Source organism: Lampetra fluviatilis, chromosome 44, assembly GCF_964198595.1.
Source record: "Lampetra fluviatilis chromosome 44, kcLamFluv1.1, whole genome shotgun sequence".
Taxonomy (NCBI): Eukaryota; Metazoa; Chordata; class Hyperoartia; order Petromyzontiformes; family Petromyzontidae; genus Lampetra; species Lampetra fluviatilis.
The window spans coordinates 9,389,258-9,408,423 of record NC_136318.1 but is presented as its reverse complement, the minus strand read 5'-3'; the positions used below and the strand labels follow the sequence as shown (position 1 = coordinate 9,408,423).

Sequence of the window (19,166 nt, the reverse complement as noted above, 5' to 3'; positions counted from 1 at the left end):
TATATCTTATTCGCAAACCGCCAATGTTGCCGTCGCAGGCGGCGTTGCCAAGCCAACGTCACAAGACGAATTCAGCGTCGACAATAGAACCAGCGCGGGGACGGCCACCGTCAAGAGCCGCCACCGCCGGCGCGGACGTACCCCTCGTACTGGGTCCGTGAGGCGTCCGCAAAGCCGTTCAAACTCCCCGTTCCGTCGGGAATGGGAGTCACCATCCTCAGCTCCACGGGACCTTTCTCCATTTCGGTTTCAAGCGCGTCGTCGTGAGACGCTCCCCTCGTCTGTCGCTAGCACGGTACAAGCCCGGGCCCTCTTCAACAACGGTCTCGTCGTCCGTCTCTCCAAGGGAGTTTCAAGCCGATGATGATCGGACAAGGCTCCCGGCGGCTCCGTGAACTTGCACTGATCGTTCCGAAGGGCGTCACTGTGGGGAGAGAGAGAGAGACACGGAATGGTAAATTGGAAGTTTTTTTTTATGTTGTCTGTGTCACGTTCTGTGACGATTGTTCAGGTTGAGTGACCACCATGGAAGCAGAGAAAACAACGAATGGTGAATTAGGATGTTTTTGACAAAGCAAAATATTATATTTTTTTACAATATCAGATCAAACACAGTGAAGACTTCACGCTGCACCAACAAACGTGCACACTGCTCCGAATGTGTGGCCCACGCCTAAAAATATGCAAGTTTGTATCCAAGGCAATTCATTGAGTACCACTTTATTGGCAGATTGTACTGCACATGGGCTTGGCGCTGCCATAGGAATGTGGAATTTCCACCACTGGCTCATGCTCGTGAACAGGAAACGAGCAACCCTCCAATGCATCCATAATAGAGGTTTTTTGGGTTCGATCGCGTAAATATAAATGTGTCATTAAATCCATACCACCCGACACAGCCAATTAGTAAGGTTTGTTACGTAAAAAAGAACGTGCCAGTACAGCACCCACCGGTGTGTTGGAGAGCAATTCCACAACATTCACAATACGAGTACGACGTTTCGCCAGTAATTACAACGAGCATCATCAGGCGGAGAAGCCAGGTTTGCATATTTGAACGGGAATCCATTTTTTTTATTTTGTCCATTTTACTTCGTAAAAGTTATCACGGCCCATCTACCTCACTCGCTCGTCCTGTTCTCTTAAACCTGGAAACACTGAGTCATCCAGAGCTTCAAAGTTGCAGGCAGTGAGCTCCGATGTTGGCAGTCTACCGGCTTTATGCCGATTACGTGCGGTGGCGGCGCTTTCTGAAAATGCCACCGCCACCGACGATTATTTACCAACCACGAGGCCTGATCGATGCCATAACACGCCAGCATTTGGGACCTAAGCGGCATCGAGCCGGGGGGGGTAACTTGAGATCGTCGCTCCGGGTGTGCCGCGGCGGAGAGAGCCGATGCTCAAGACACCGTATCGATGCGCTTTTAAAAACGCGTTGCTTTGTTGATTTTTCCACAGGCGGATAAATGTACATGGAAGGTTCTCGCTGTTTTTTAACCATCTATTATTCTTGAAGCCAGTGGAAAACTTCAGAATTCAATCTGTGCGACGGGATACTGAAGACTAATTTAAAAGCTACGCCTAATTGCGACAGGCCCAACGATCGCACACGCCGCCTGGCATTCGGACCGGTATTGCCAATTCTGCGAATGTTTGACGAGAGATGCGGACGATTCTTTGGGTTCTCCCTCGTGACAAACTTTCGTGAAGGGCAACTATTCACAAATCTAGGGGGGACTTTCTGCGATGCGACCGTCGCGCGGACCTTAGGATGCGATTCCAGGACCGCGTCAAGGATCACCTGCGGCTGTATTACAACGCCTCGGACTCGGTCAAACGTCCGGTGGCATTTAGGAAGCGAATTTTCTAGGTCTGCTCGACGACTTTACCGCTTTAAGGAGTTGTAAACGCCGCTTCTTCATTCGCACGTGCGCCACGCGACGCCTACCGGGGTAACGCCCCCTCCCCCACCGTCCACACAACACGGAGCGACCGTGGGGGCTACCGCTCGCCCCGTTCGTTTTACATCCGTGTCCGTGACAATGGTAATACATTATCAATAAATACAGGCACTGCCCTTTGTCAATCCACTGCTGGACAAAGGCCTCCCCCCCCCCATGCCGTGTCGATTGTGGGGGTTGTTCGAGCGTTTGCGCGGCTCGGCAAAAAAGGGTGAATATTGGGGGCGGGGAGGTTAGGGCGTCGTTCGTCACCGACGGCGGCCGTGGCTGGCAGTCGAAGGACCGTCGTGCCCGCTTGCTGCGCCTCGCCACATCGGCGAGAAAAACACCCCTCAACGGTCCGACCGCGAGTCACGGATCGAGGGGTCCAGCGTGGGGCGCGGCTCTGCGAGGAAGTGATCAGCGGGCTGGATGCCCACCGCATGGGATCGCGGGAACATGAGCCAGCGGGTCCTGCCGGAGGAGCAACATTTGGGCCGATCCTATCTCAGCCAAAGGAGGGAAAGCGCCCGAGAGCACGCCCGGCTTCAGGAGATGGAGCGGTAAAACCGGCTTTCGCGCAGGCGCCAGGCGGATTATTACTTCGCAGGAGCCACAAGAGGTGGCGACGGCTTGCAGAGGCCTTCATCCAGCGTTGGATTAATCGTGGCCGATGATGATGGCAATAACGGTAACCAACCACAGTTGTAGTTAACGTGTTTTGAAATTATTTTGATATGGCCGCACGCCTGGCCTGTTCGCACGTTGTCAACAACACACTGATGACCACGATGATGGTGACAGTAAAGTAGCCCAATCAAAAATGGCTTTGATTTAACGAGCGTGAGGTGCTGGTAACCTCCACAGGCTTACGTGAGCCAATGCCGAGACTTCAGAACAACTACTGGTGACTCCTCACAGACTAGTACTCTCTTTAGCCACCTCACCCAGTGGTATGATGATGGTCTAAAGCCAAACCCCGAGAGGATTTGAAAACAATTTTCCCTCAAGCACTCAGGCCTTGCCACTTATTTATTTTTCCAATTAGAGTGACAAATAAAAAATTAACCCGTAAAAACTAAGTTTTTCACTATAAATCCTTTATATGCGTGGCGGCTAGAGTCCTCTCGTCCTCTGGCTTGAGATGGCTGCCACCTATGGGTCAGATGATTGCCTGCCACCATTAAGCAATTGGTAATTAAATATAACAAAAATTTTCCTAAAAAGTGTAAAATTTTGGATTTTTTTTTCACGAAAATAAATTGTCACGCACAATGAGTCTGTGTGCAAAATGTCAGCTCGATTGGATCACGGGAAGTGGGTTAAAAAACGACCGAAAGATTTGCACGGTCGTAAGCGCGCAAGCAAGCAAGTGAACTTAATATAAAGGATTTAAAAAAAGGGGATCAGACAAAGGACAATCTCAATATTTTGGCTGACTGGGCTTCTCTAAGCAAAGCAGAGACCATCCGAGCTTGCGATGGCAAAGGAACAAATCACGGTGGTCGTGGTGGAGGCGAATCTAACTTTTGAACCACACACCGACGAGCCAAAGGCACACACAGAGAGCGAACACAGCAGTGGCTGACACCCAGCAAACTATCGCGGTTGGCCTGGGCCCTGTTGGGTGTAAGTAATGAGATGTGGTTCCCCCTCACCTATTCACCATCGCCCTCCCCCCCAGCGTCGCCTGGAACCTCCGTTGGTCCGTGAATCCCGGAGCAATTGCAGCGCTTACACACTCAATATAGCCACGCTGCCTGCCAGCAGCAACAGCATCATCATCGCACACGCCGGGAGGCTTTCGAGGAGCAGCCAGGATGCCACGTGAAAGATTTGCCGGCGGCACTCTCAAGTGCCAAACGGGAACGCACACACACGCACGCGCTGACCCGCGTGCGCGCGCGTTCTGCTTCACGGGGTGAAGGCATCGCTTATATTTAGCGGCCACGCCAGCCCTATTTGTCCGTGAAAAAATACTCAAGCGGCGGCGAAATGAACCGGAGACCAGGAATAGAAACGCGGCACGGTGTACAGTCGAGGGAGCGACGGCAGCGATAGGACACGGCAGTCCTCCCCGGCGGGGAGGGGGAACGGTCCACTGAGGGTCTTGGCCAGCGACGAGGGCAACTGTCGACAAAGGGAGCGCGGCGTGCCGTGCAAGCAGGCAGACTCCGGCAGGACGCGTCACGGCCGGCGGTGTAATCGCTACGGCGGTTCCGTTAAGAGGAGTCGGAGGAAGGTCCCAAGCCCGGCAGCGGTTGTAACAAAACGACGCAACGTTTCAAGGGGAAATGATAGCACAGAAACCTACGGTACCATTCCGGCGTCCCGTTATGTTTGTTTTTTCATATTGTATTTATTTACAGGTCTTTATCGATCCACAGCTGGATGAATGCCTCCACATGCCGTGCTGGTCACGGCGGTCATTTTGACCATACTTCACCACGCTGGTCAGTGTAAGTTGGCGCAAGGGGCTGGCGTAGCCCCAGTCGATACATCACTCGTCGCTGATGCTGACCGTGAATCGAATTGAGGCAGCCGGGTTTGGAGCACGGAGCGCGAATCGCTGCGCCACCGCTCCACCGCTACAAAAATTAACCGTCCCGAATTAAAGATTCGCCACCTCTTTTGCAAAGGAGACCTGCACCAACAGCCAAGTGGTGGTATACTTGCAAATATATCATTTGGACACTGGCACACAACGCACGTGCGTACATCGAACTTCTTTCGCGCTGCACGTAGCCCACCGTGTTAATCGAAGGGCGCGGAGGAAGGACGATAAAACTAAACACAAAATACGATGTGCTCTCACGCAGGACGGCAAAGTGCCTTTGAACGTCCACTCTACAGCAGTTGGTGTGCTTTGTAACAATTTGGCACCGAAGCATCGAGGATGAGTGGCTCAAGGTCGAGCGAACCGGTCCTGGCGGTAAGCAACCTCGCCGCCACCGCTACACTGCGCGGCCTCGAGGTATCATCGTCGTCATCATCGCCGCTGCCACCGCCGTTACAGCGCTCGCTTGTACGCGGCGCCGAGGCTCAACGCAAATTTTCAGGAGGGTCCTGCCCTGTTTTCGCGGCAGGGTGGGTGGGGCGATGGCACCATTCGTAATCAGAGTCGAGTAATGTGCAAGGCACTTTTTCAACATTGGGATGCTTGGCCAATACCATTTACAACATTGTATGGGGCGGTGTTAAAGATTTTTTTTTTTAGCTTTGGGAGGAACCTGGAGAAAACCCATGCAGAACAGGGGGAGAACATCCAAACTCCGCACAGAAAGGCACGCGAGAGACAGGCCTTCTTGGTGTGAAGCGCCAGTGTGCCAAGGCGAACATCCGCCAATGAACCACAGGCAGTCCCTTTAATAGCCCAGTGTGTGTCAAGCCGCAACTTGTCACGTTGCAATAATGCTCACGGCGAGGTCACCATCATGACCGGGCACGCCAACAATTGAGTAGCTGCTGACAAGAGAGGTTACACAACGCTCACTTAAAAAAATTAATGCTCACAGTTCTCCAAAGCTAGTAGACATCGCCAACACTGAGCAGAGGTGGCAGTCAAGGAGAGGAATCGTGGGCGAGGGGACGTCCCCCCCCCCTCCCCCGAAGAAGTGGAGCGATAAAATCATCTCTTGGTGCACGTGCCGGGCGGACTGTTGCATCGTGGGATCGCTTGAGAAGGTGGCGGCTTAGGGTTAGCTTTCATCCAGCAGTGGATCGACCGCGGACGATGACGGTGTTGATGATATCACTGCACATACCGTGTAGACACACAAGGCCTATGGCGAATCTCAAACGGTATGCAACAATCAGAATATGGAGTACTTGGATGGGAATACCCAGGGCGGTGTAGGCTTGGGTGGCCAGGAGATGGCAGGGGAAGAAAATGATTCTCAAATCTACCCATGTGGAGCTTTTGGTGTTACAATGCCTTTTGTGTGTGTGTGTGTGGGGGGGGGGTTCCCCAGGTATTCTGGCATACTGCCTGCCACATGCCAACTTCTGATCAATAATGGCATTAGACCAACATTCCCCGAGCTAGCGAGGTTTTCCTGGGTAAATAAAGGGCGTTATGAATAGAGGTCAATGCAAATGACGAATAAAACATGTTTGTTCTGCCTCTCGTGATTCGTCTAAGTTTGTTAAGGTGCCAACCTTGGCGCCACAGCTGCCACGAGTCCACATATCCACAAGACAAAGATCCCCCGCGTTATGGCCTTAACAGACTTTTGGGGCCAAGTTTTGCTCGTGAGCGTTTACGATGGGCGGCCAGCACCACGCCACTACCGCCACCGTACCGAGTGTGAAGCGGTTTCGAGGATACTCTTCCCCCCTCTAGGCTTCCGCGTGGCACTAGCGGCGGGGTACAGGTACGGACACGCGCTCTGGCATTTCTGGGTCACCGGAGTGAGCGTGCAGCCAAAGTCGTTGGCGGCGGCGGCGTTGTTCCAGAGGAGCACAAGCGTCAATGGGAGCGCTTCTTCTTGGCTGCTTGGCACAGCGCTGGGAGGAGAAGGAATGTCATTGAAACCCCAAAGTCGACAACACTATTCCCGTAAAAAAAATAATCATTAAATATTGCTCCTTGCCGCTGAACAGGGCACCCAGTCGCTCTGGTGGCGAGTGCTCCTGCCAATAACATAGGGCAATCCAGCAGTTTAACACAAGGCACGACCCTGCTGACGAGACACAAAAAGGTCGAAACCGGTCCAGAGGTTGCTTTTGTAAACGATTCCTGCTGGATAATGTTGGTCTGGAAAGCTAATAGGGCCGATTGACTCAAACGTATCTTTATTTATCATGTGGAGGCACAAAGCCAGGTTCCGCCTCGACATACTCCACCATGCTGCGACCGGTAATTCTCCACAGCGTCGCATATTAGCTTCGTGCACTCTGCAGGGACAGCGTGACTGAGAAGACCACTCAGGATGCATATTAAAATTTGGTCGCATGGCAGTTTGAATCGTAACACACGTAACGTTGACGAGGATCATTATCGCCACGATCATCATCATCAGCCATAGTCTACCCACTGCTGGATGAAGGCCTCTCTCCACGCCGTTGCCATCCCTCACGTGACGCCAAAACCCAACCGGTGTGGTCCGTGACGCACCAGCGCATTTCATTGCTCTGTGTCATCGGGGGGCGGCCATCCTCTCCAGCACGATTCCCCATTTGGGGGGCTGTCGTTCCGTCACCACTCTCATCTGTGATTGCAATCACCCCTTCTAGCCGTGGGGGGGGGGTCTCATCCCCAAAAAGCCACCCCCCCCCTCCTCTCATGTATGCAGGCAGCGATAGGTGTTGGCATCGTGCATTGGTGAAATCAATTGCAATGAGAGCAAACGTTTGGATCGAGCGAGATACACATTGAACGCAAGAGCGCATTTTCAAACAAGCCACCAGAGTCAGGGGTCTGCTTTGGGTGGCGGTGTAGTTAAATAGGCCCTAAACAGAACAAATCCCACATTAATTGTGTAAGCACAGATGAGCAGAACTCCGTTTCTGTAACTGCGCATATAAATGATACAATGCGTTTCAGTCCATCACGCAGCAGTTGTTTAAGCAACGCAAAATCAGCTTGCAACGCCAAGAGGCAAATGACACGACTTCAAAATAAAAACACTCACTGCCCCGCGGCCACAAACCGAAGGATATGTCACGGCTCACGTGCGCCACACACGTCCGTGTGAGGTTCCGTTTCACAACAAGGCAGCAACCAGACACTGCCCGTGTCCAGCTCGTGGGCAGTCATTTCCACACTCACCTCAGACTTCAATCCTCGACACGCGCGCACGCGCACACGTGGAACACGTGGCACGCGCGCGCGCAGACTGAGATCTCAATCTTAATTTTAAATCGGCTCCTAATTAACGCAGAGCGCGCTCATTGCTTAGCGCGTCACGTGGTACGCAATTGAACGATCGTGGGACCGTGTTTGGCAATCATCGGGCGCGTGCGGCGTGTGAACGAGTTCACTTTTGCATTTGAATGGCGAGGAGCAAATTGGTGAACGCGGAAAGGCGGAGCGTGGCGGTGGAGCGATGTCGCGCGGAGCGCGGGGCTGGAGCCGAAAGCACGACAGACAACGGCAGATTACGAGGGTTGGCGTTCGTTTCGAGTTGGTTTCATGATGGATGTGTATTAAAGCTCGCGTGAAAGCTGAACGCTCGAGACGCTCTGCCATTCGACTTGAGGCGTGCACACTGAACGGCGTTGTGTCGTGGCCGTGTGTGGAGGTGTCCACGTGTGTGTGTGGATGTGTCTGTGTGTGGGGGAGCGGTAGTGTAGCGGTTAGCGCGCTGCGCTATGAACCTGGCGACCCGAGTTCGATTCCCGCTCACGGCCGTCAACACCCAGTGACGATTATCTGAACCGAGCCTGGGCCTCCCCTAGGTCGACTCAGCCTCAAATGAGTATCTGGTGCGGTGCGTAAACATCACCACAAGGGAGACAAAGGCGGCCGGGCGTGGTTGCTGGCTACCCACACCTTCGTGTGCCGTTCCGGCATTTATAGGTGCTCGCTAACAGCACTTGCCCCAACAATCTGTTAAGGCTATACGGGGGATCTTTGTCTTTTGTGTGTGTGGATGTGTCCGTGTGTCATGTAGACCGCATGCCCGACCGCTGTATGTTCAAACAACTTTTGTTCGGCCGGATCGAGGGGGCTAAACGGGCGCAGCACGGGCTAGAGAAGAGATGGAGTGATGTGGTACAGGAGGACGTGGAGCAGACTTGCCGATGACTGGTACCAGCGGTGTCAAGATCGGCCTCTGTGGAGGCTCGTGAAGGACGCTACTGGGCAGTTGGAGGCAGTCGCCCTCCAACAACAACGGAGGGCGGAGGAGCGACGCTCACAACAACGAGCGGAGCGCCGAGTGGACAAAGCACAGCAAGTTAGCATAGTAGGGGGCACAGGTGGTGCATCAGCCACTCATCTCAGTCAGCCGGCCCGTGGCACCTGGGTCTGTCCCGTGACCTGCCAGCGGGCGTTCGACACTTCACGTGGCCTTAACGTGCACCTAGCCTGGCACAAGCGCCCTGATGACGTCACCGTCACTTAGTGGCGATTGTTGTGTGGATGTGTCCGCGTGTGTGGATGTGTCCATGTGTGTGTGTGGATGTGTCTGTGTGTGTGTGCATGTGTCTGCGTGTATGTCGACGTGTGGATGTGTCTGTGTGTGTGTGTCTGTGTGTGTGGATGTGTCCGCGTGTGTGTGTCTGTGTCTACACGTGTGGATGTGTCTGCGTGTGTGTGTAGATGTGTCTGTGTGGATGTGTCTGTGTCGACATGTGCATGTGGACGTGACAGAGTGTGTGTGTGTGTGTCCATGTGTGTGTGTGGATGTGTCCATGTGTGTGTGTGTCCGCGTGTGTGTGGATGTGTCCGTGTGTGTGTGTCCGCGTGTGTGTGTGGATGTGTGTGTCCGTCCGCGTGTGTGTCCGCGTGTGTGTGTCCGCGTGTGTGTGTCCGCGCGTGTGTGTGGATGTGTCCATGTGTGTGTGTCCGCGTGTGTGTGTGGATGTGTCCATGTGTGTGTGTCCGCGTGTGTGTGGATGTGTCCGTGTGAGAATTTAAATTAAATGCTGCCAGCGCGAGTTACACGAGGAGGGGGCCGTTTGTTTATGTCGGTGACGTCCACATCCGGAGCTCAGAGTGAGCGGCTGAGTCGCCGGATTATCGCCACCAATGCCAACACAACTCGGATGTTAATGCCCCCACACACATCGGCAAGGATGTCCCCCCGTGTAGCCTCGACACACACACACAGAGGCTGTGTTTTACTGTTCGAGGTGCTGTTTGCGAGCACCTATTATATTTCTCGGGCATGTGGTGTTGTGGCCAGCACCACGCCCGGCCACAATGCTGATGTTCACACACGTGGGACCCGGCAGACCGAGGTGGGTCTGTGTGTGGGGCGGATCCCAAATGAGTGTTCATCAGCGGCCGGGATCTCAACCGCTGCGCCACCGCTCCCTCCACACAACAAAGGACAACGGGCACTGGCGAGACGGAGAAGAAACCTCTCATTAGACAAAGACACCCTCCCCCTGCCCCCATGTAGCCTTCACACACCGCTGGGGCAAGTGCCGGTCAGGCGAGCCTGTGAAGCACCGATGACGGTCGGCAACGGCTCACGACGGGGTGATGGTGTGCAGTGGACAGAACCACGACCGGGACCGCCTTTGTCTCTCCAGTACTGATGATGATGTGTTTTTTTAAACGCACACACACAGACCGCACCGTGTGCTCAACTTGAGCCCGTGTCTACACCACAACCCCACAAGCCCCAGTGTTGCCAGCTTAGAGACGACAAGAAGCCCACAGAGATAGTGAGATTCACACCGCCACGACCACCACCTGCACCACCTGCACCGGCCGAACACATTGACAGGCACCCCCCCCCCCCCAATTACAGACGCGACATTGTCAATACATGAGACGGGGCAATGCACGCGCCAGTAAATCCGTACGATCAACTCTCATCATCATCATCCTCATCATTCTCTCACTCACCTCCTTCTGCCCCCCCCCCATCAGTGTTTGCTAGAGATCCCTCGACCGAATCGTCGCCTATTGTAGTTTCACCAATTTGCCGATATATCGGAGGTGTCATACATGTGTGTGTGTATACACAGAGCAGTATATGACACCGTGCAGTATACATTTAAACTGTGCGTTGTGTGTGCGCGCACGCTTGCTGTCTCCCCGTACCTTGAACAATTGTGCTTGCCAGTTGCCACCACCACCACAGCCACCACCACCACCAAGCAGCAGCAAGCAGCACGCACTGGGAGAGATCTCTCTCTCTGTGCGAGAGACGGCGCGGTTTGTAAACTCGGGGGAGGGTTCAGGAGGCGGACGCCGATGCTGACGCGCGCGAGTCGAGCGTCACTCAGAGCCCGCAGCGAGTCGCGCTCCGCTCTCGATTCCTCGTTGTGCTGCACCTCCCTCCCTCTCTGCCCCCTCCTCCTGCTGCTGCTGCGACCACCCCCATCCCTCCCATCATCCCACGTCACGAGTTGTGTTGGTCTGTGCGTGTTCTGTGTGTGTTGTGCGTGTGTGTTCTGTGCGTGTGTCCTGTGCGTGTTCTGTGTGTGTGGTGTGCGTGTGTGTTATGTGCGTGTGTTCTGTGTGTGTGTGTTCTGTGTGCGTGTGTCCTGTGTGTGTCCTGTGTGCGTGTGTTCTGTGTGTGTGTCCTGTGCGTGTGTGTTCTGTGTGCGTGTGTCCTGTGTGTGTGTGTCCTGTGGAAGTGTGTGTGTGTCCTGTGTGTATGTTGTGCGTGTGTGTTCTGTGCGTGTGTGTGTCCTGTGTATGTGTGGTGTATGTGTGGTGTGTGTGTGTCACTGTGTGTGTGTCATGTGTGTGTGTGTTCTCTGTGTGTGTGTCCTGTGTGTGTGTGTGGTGTGTGTGTGTGTGGTGTGTGCGTGTGTCCTGTGCGTGTGTATCCTGTGTGTATGTCCTGTGTGTGCGTTTGTCCTGTGTGTGCGTGTGTCCTGTGTGCGTGTGTCCTGTGTGTGTGTCACTGTGTGTGTGCCCTGCGTGTATATGTCCTGTGTGTGCGTTTGTCCTGTGTGCGTGTGTCCTGTGCGTGTGTCACTGTGTGTGTGTGTGCCCTGTGCGTGTGTCCTGTGCGTGTGTGTCCTGTGTGTGTGTCCTGTGTGTGCGTGTGTCCTGTGTGTGTCCTGTGCGTGTGTTCTGTGTGTGTCCTGTGCGTGTGTGTCCTGTGTGTGTGTCCTGTGTGTGCGTGTGTCCTGTGTGTGTGTCCTGTGCGTGTGTTCTGTGTGTGTCCTGTGCGTGTGTGTCCTGTGCGTGTGTTCTGTGTGTGTCCTGTGCGTGTGTCACTGTGTGTGTGCCCTGTGTGTGTGTCCTGTGCGTGTGTTCTGTGTGTCCTGTGTGTGCGTGTGTCCTGTGTGTGTGTCACTGTGTGTGTGTGCCCTGTGTGTATGTCCTGTGTGTGCGTGTGTCCTGTGTGTGTGTGTGTCCTGTGTGTGTGTCCTGTGCGTGTGTCCTGTGTGCGTGTGTCCTGTGTGTGTATGTCCTGTGTGTATGTCCTGTGTGTGCGTGTGTCCTGTGCGTGTGTATCCTGTGTGTATGTCCTGTGTGTGCGTTTGTCCTGTGTGTGCGTGTGTCCTGTGTGCGTGTGTCCTGTGTGTGTGTCACTGTGTGTGTGCCCTGCGTGTATATGTCCTGTGTGTGCGTTTGTCCTGTGTGCGTGTGTCCTGTGTGCGTGTGTCCTGTGCGTGTGTCACTGTGTGTGTGTGTGCCCTGTGCGTGTGTCCTGTGCGTGTGTGTCCTGTGTGTGTGTCCTGTGTGTGCGTGTGTCCTGTGTGTGTGTCCTGTGCGTGTGTTCTGTGTGTGTCCTGTGCGTGTGTGTCCTGTGTGTGTGTCCTGTGTGTGCGTGTGTCCTGTGTGTGTGTCCTGTGCGTGTGTTCTGTGTGTGTCCTGTGCGTGTGTGTCCTGTGCGTGTGTTCTGTGTGTGTCCTGTGCGTGTGTCACTGTGTGTGTGCCCTGTGTGTGTGTCCTGTGCGTGTGTTCTGTGTGTGTGTCCTGTGCGTGTGTGTCCTGTGCGTGTGTTCTGTGTGTCCTGTGTGTGCGTGTGTCCTGTGTGTGTGTCACTGTGTGTGTGTGCCCTGTGTGTGTGTCCTGTGCGTGTGTTCTGTGTGTGTCCTGTGCGTGTGTTCTGTGTGTGTCCTGTGCGTGTGTCACTGTGTGTGTGTCCTGTGTGTGTGTCCTGTGTGTGCGTGTGTCCTGTGCGTGTGTTCTGTGTGTGTCCTGTGCGTGTGTGTCCTGTGTGCGTGTGTCCTGTGCGTGTGTGTCCTGTGTGTGTGTCCTGTGTGTGTGTGTGTCCTGTGTGTGTGTCACTGTGTGTGTGTGCCCTGTGTGTGTGTCCTGTGCGTGTGTTCTGTGTGTGTGTGTCCTGTGCGTGTGTTCTGTGTGTGTCCTGTGCGTGTGTGTCCTGTGTGCTTGTGCGACGACGCCAGCGACCCGAGTTCGATTTCCGCTCACGGCCAAAACAAACAAACAACCCCGTAGCGAATATACGAAGCACGCGAAATTCATTGAATAATTCTGTCACCGATCTTAATTCTGGTGCAGTTATAACGTTTTATTACCTTTAAATTGCACGGGCCTCGAGCACACTGCTCCGCCGATAGATCACGTTTAGATGTCTTGCATTAACATCGCACAGACGTGTTCGGCATTCCTCCTCTACAGCGCTCCCAGACGCCGTTCGTAATACGAAGGTGTTCACATATTAAAGTACACGTACACTATTGATGAATATTTACCCAGACCGAATCACAAAGCTCCTCTTACAAAAGTCTTCTGCCCTGGCTCTTTATTTCAGATGCTCTTGGGAGTATTTTTTCCCCTTCATTGAAGAAGACGAAGCGTGCCCGGAGAAACCCCCTACACACGGGGGGGATAACCACCCATGTGTTCTGAAGACAGGTCACCGACCTATCTGCTGAACCTCCTACAATAGGTCACGCGGTGATATCCCGTGTAGGTGGGTGGCCTGATGCAATGTTACGTTCGCACCGAGCCCACGACACAAAGCACGGGATTGCACGCTCCGTGCTCCCCAGTACAGAAGAACAATCAGTAGCAGCGACGCGGAGGATACAAGTAACGTCATCAACAAGCAGACGATACCCCCCTCCCTGCACGTGAAACTGTTTACTTTTATTTTTTTACACATCGCATCAGCCACCGTGGTCTTCTGCGAGTGCATTGCTTTCAGCAGCATTGGTCCAACACAAGCACACACTCGCACCGGTTTCGACATTCAGTGTCTCGCCACCCAGCGATCAACTCGCGCGCACATCGCGTGGTTCACAAAGTATCCATTAGAGGAGGCAGACGCCAAATTTGGGCATCCTGAAATTATAATTCCCATCTCATTTCGTGTCCGTCAAATCAACTTAGATCACTGACAAGCAATTTGGGGGGGGGGGGGCCTCACTGCCCCCCCAGTAACGGTGCTGAAACATCATCAGCTGTGCACGGCCCCCCTCTGGCAGACGAGGCTGGAAGGGAGCGGGCGGGTGAGCGGGCGAGCGAGCGTGTTCTGGACCCGGTGGAGAAGGACAACGCCCCCCCCACCCCATCGTGCCGAGGGGGTTCACTCGGCAGCAGAAGCGGTTGTACGGAGGCCGTCCGGAGGGGGAATCGCCCCCCCCCCCCCCGCAGACCGCCCCCGCCGCCATTCCTGCTGGGCAGCACGGAAGGAGTCTCCGCGATGAACATGGCCACAGAGCTGTTCTGCCAAGATAAACGTGAGCAAAAGCAAACAAAACACTCGCGTATTTTCGAGCAAGTTTGCCAAGAGAAAATCATTGTCGGAGGGGATACACCTGGAACACACTGCTACCGGACGCGGACTGGGGTCAAGCTGATGAACCAAACAGGCGCCGATGAGAGTGCTGTTGCAAAGTCACAAATTGACACGGACTAGCAACGTTCCATTGCGTACCGTGGAGAAAATATCGTCAATCTCGACGATAGGACCTGCCCGTGATGCATGCGTCAGAAGCACGGTCACCGACGATGGGAATATGAAATGCGAGCCGGAAAGCGCACGTGCGGAAAGCGTGGAGGCGGGCACGCGTGGGACTACACCGGCATCGCAGGATTGAGGAACACACGGGTCAGAGAGCAAATGCGCATCAGAGGCGGCGTGTGGAAGACCGTTCGGAAAAGCACGTGGGCTTGCGGCCGACACAACCGATAGCAGCGATGAGGTGCCAATGAACGAGACTAGCGATGGAATGGCAACCTCCGATCCGTCTCAAGTGGCCTCCTTGTCAAGCCCGTGGTCCATCGCATTGGACGAAGGGAACGGCGCTCCCTCCCCTCTCGCTCTACGCGTCTTGGGAGTTCGCTCGCTGTCCTCACGTTGGGCCGCACGTCTGTATCGGTGCTGTCCCCGCCTCCCGTCAGTATCTCAAGACGTTTGTTGCCCCCCCCCCCTCCCGCGCCTCTGGACATCCCTTTTCTTGAGTGAAATTCGTGCCGCGCCACAAGACGCTCTCGACGAATGAGATGCTACGTCTTGCCTCCGCGGGCCGCTGTCGGACGCAAAACGTCGTTTCGTCGCCCTGCGACAATTCCGAACGGACTCAGTCCGGATTGAAATTGGGACGGGGGGGGGGGGGGTGGAAAGGCAAATACCAAAAAACTCAAACAACGCGCCACGGCAGCTTAAGGGGAGTTCTCCGGAAATGAAACGAGGCCACGCACCATTAGGCTTGGCCTATGCTTTGTAATCGGCACTCTGTGGTCACATAATGTGCCGCAGAACGACGCAACCTCGAGCGACAGCACGGACGTAATCCCAAAATCACATTCTCCGTAATCCCAATACAATTCAGCGCATCCGTACTGTACGTATAGAGCCCCCCTGCCGTACTGTACGTGGATGTGGCACCCCCTACGGCAAGCGTTTCAATGCATCCTGCCCGCACTTCTATAATAGGTGTCAAAAAAAATTCCTACGTAAATTGAAGCCGTTCGCACAAGGATGAATAATCGTAACGATGCAATATTTAGCCACTCGTAGCAAGCCCCAACCAATCCCAAACGATACACAAAGAGTATCAATTTCCCGCACCGTTGGCTACGTATGGTCCGATAAAAGTTCAACATTTTATACAATTCAAATAATTCATAAGCCCTTTTGTCAATCCACTGCTGGATGAGGGCCGCTCCTCACGGGACGGGTCCTGCGGGGTTATTTAACCGTACTTCTCCACACTGGTCAGTGCGAGTTGGTGAAGGTTGGGACCACAAACATGGGAGCATTCAAGTACGGTACAACAATGGATTGTGCAGTCCACAATGTAGCCCTGCCTGCCCGTGGCACGAACCGGAGAGAGCCTCGCTTCGATATTTGGAAGCCACCGGAGCTGCAGCACTTTCAAATCATTGAGCTTGCCATCTCATTTCTTTATAACTTATTTTTGTGTTTAGTTTGTGGTCTTTGCCCCCCCTCCCCGCACCTCCGATTAGAAAGGTTGGCTACGTACGGTTGGTGCGAAAGAAGCTCAACACACACACACACACAAGTTCAACACACACACACATACAAGTTCAACACACACACACAAGTTCAACACACACACACACAAGTTCAACACAAACACACACAAGTTCAACACACACACACACAAGTTCAACACACACATACAAGTTCAACACACACACACACACAAGTTCAACACACACACACAAGTTCAACACACACACACAAGTTCAACACACACACACACACAAGTTCAACACACACACACACAAGTTCAACACACACACACACATGTTCAACACACACACATACACACAAGTTCAACACACACATGCAAGTTCAACACACACACATACAAGTTCAACACACACACACACACAAGTTCAACACACACACACACACACAAGTTCAACACACACATACAAGTTCAACACACACACACATACAAGTTCAACACACACACACACATACAAGTTCAACACACACACATACAAATTCAACACACACAAACATACAAGTTCAACACAAACACACATACAAGTTCAACACACACACACACAAGTTCAACACACACACATACAAGTTCAACACACATACAAGTTCAACACACACAAACATACAAGTTCAACACACACACATACAAGTTCAACACACACACACAAGTTCAACACACACACATACAAGTTCAACACACATACAAGTTCAACACACACAAACATACAAGTTCAACACACACACACATACAAGTTCAACGTACGTTAAACCCTCTAACCGGGTCCCGGATCCAGCGCAGACCACCGCGTGGTGACAGCGCGCGTGCCCGTGCGTGTCTGGCGGTGAACTCTTCCTCCTCGCACACCACGCGCTCGGCGTGCGCCGACTCGCAGGCGCCGTTACCGCTACGCACGCGCTGCTAGGGGCTTGTGACCAACTCGTGCGGATTGACCCCCATCTCGGGAGCGAGGCCGGTGGGCACGGCAGGCCTGCGGCGAACGGTGCGAGGCCGCGGATCCGATGTTGTACCGCACACCGATCACCGGCCCCGCACCGACCAGCGTGGTGAGAAGTGCAGTCACATTCTACCACACAACCCCGCGCGGCAGTGGCGAGGGCCCACCCCCCCCCCCCCCAAAACCCCGTCCAGCACCGGACTGACAAAAGGTTGCGGAGGTGTGGGAGCATAGAAGCACGGTACAACGATGGCTTTGTCTGCGCTGCCCTCTTCCGCTACCCTGTTGGTGCCGGCCCGTCCGTCCGTGGGTGGCGCTCGTTCGTCCAAGAAAAAAAAGGCGTCCAAACTTCCAAGCTCAACGCCATTCCGTTGAGTTTGGATCATGGAGCGCTTCCTTGAATAAAACAACGAGATGGTTATTGTACACACACACACGTACGCACGCACGCCTGTGAATAGATACAAGTGTGCACGTATGATTTGGCTGTGCAGAATGGCAACAAATTTAGCAGAGGCTGTCTGTGTCCCGCCGTGCAAGACCTATCAGATACATAGGAATAAATATGGTGGTCATCCCTGCACCTTTTACAAAAATTATACGGCCAGTTGGTTGGAATCTGTCCAGGTCCATCATCCATCTGGGGTGGATAAAATGACTGCCACTTCATAATAAGCCAATGGCGATTGTGCTGTGTAGTATATATGTAAACGAAACTCAACACATTCGTGTGACCTAAAAAGGAAAACATCTCAAATAGGTGACGTTTCAGGCAATGACCCTAGCACATGAATGGCCTTATTATTATTTGTGCTTGCAGACCACCAACAACGCAGACGGATCAAGTAAGATATCTATGTATACAGATTTACCCCCGTCATAGGAATGTGGAATTTCCACCGCTGGCTCGGAGCTGTAACCAAGCGCGATGAGCGAATCTCAGCATAGCTCCTGACAGGAGGTCGCTCGTTGGCTCAGGGGTCACAGCGCCTGAGACATCACCGCCCAGTTTCCTGGGTTCGAATCCGGCTACAGTTGCCTGCGGTTTAAACCGGGTTCTCAAGGGTAACGAGTTCAACAATTCCCGCACTTTTATTTCCCCGTGTTCAGTTTGTTGTCCCCCCCCTCTCCCCGCACTTCCAATTAGCGTGGTCGGCGATGTACGGTGCGAAAGGAGGTTAAAAATACATCAGGAGATACGCGTGAAAAGTCGCATTCAATTTGTTTTTTTTTTCGCGCTCAACTTGGCAAAATTCCAGCCGTGGGAGTTCACGAATGTTTGCTCCTCGTACCACCCACAATGCACGTGCTCCCATTACGAACGCGAACGTCACACAATCGGTCACTGCTACTCGCCATCTACACGCGTCTTACATTCACACAGAGGACACAATTTGTTTATAGCGAACGTAGTCGTTGTTGTTGTCATTGTTGTTGTTGATTGGCGTCTTACTCCGGCTGTGCCTTTGGGAGTATTGCTGCGCATTTAAAATACGATTGCATCGGGTAAAATACCCCCAAAATTGTTTTCGTTGGTCCATCATGTGACAGACACCTTCTCCGTTAACTGTGTGTGCGTGGGAAAGGGCGCCCCCCCCCCCCCCCTCGTGTGGGGGTAAGAATAGGGGGGTCACCGGAAGAGATCCCCGGAACGGGTTCTGTGGTGCGACCCCTTTGCGAAGCGAGCGACTTGTTCGAATCTTCTTCGTTTGGCGACGCCGAGAGCAGAGTTGGAATTAAATCAAAGGAAGAAGAGACGGTGGAAAGTTACCAAAACATATATATTAAGCACAAATAACTCAACTCCAATGAAATACTGTTACAAATTACAAAAAAAAACTACAGTTTATAGATATGGCCGTGCAAATCGCGATGGGATTCACGTTGCATTTTGCTGCTCAAGGCACATTTTTGTGCGTACATTTTTATTTGTTGCTGGCTGCCGAATCGCCCTAACAGCTATTTTCCTTATCATCGCTATCATCACCATCACCGGCCATGGCGACAATGCAGTGCATTTCTCACGGTCCTTAGATATAACAAAGATTCCCCCTCATCATAGCCTGGCACAAGTTGCCTTCATCGCTCCGTCTCCCCGGCGGACGTCCCCTCGGTTGCATTCCGTCCCTTGGCTGCCGCTCCGTTCGCAGCCTCGACCGTCTCGTCCCTTCGAGCGACGCGACCTGCCCAAGCCCCCCCCCACCCCCACCATTTTCTTTTCTTAGCAGTCAGAATTGCGT

At 53.4% G+C, this 19,166-nt stretch overlaps 1 protein-coding gene across 3 annotated transcripts in view; it reads right to left on the bottom strand.

The window, feature by feature from the left end:
- Positions 1-19,166, bottom strand: part of LOC144947363 (sodium-coupled neutral amino acid transporter 3-like) — a 135,617-nt gene that overhangs the window by 56,501 nt on the left and 59,950 nt on the right. The window contains exons 1-2 of one of the 3 annotated variants that reach the window (XM_078876640.1): positions 10,663-10,916; positions 142-424 (exon numbers count right to left, since the gene is read on the bottom strand). In XM_078876640.1, coding sequence (XP_078732766.1) covers positions 142-242 — 101 coding nt within the window. In that variant the 5' untranslated portion in view covers positions 243-424; positions 10,663-10,916. Of the gene's footprint in view, positions 1-141; positions 425-10,662; positions 10,917-19,166 lie in introns of those variants that run through there. The other 2 variants (XM_078876642.1, XM_078876641.1) reach the window with 2 other exon arrangements.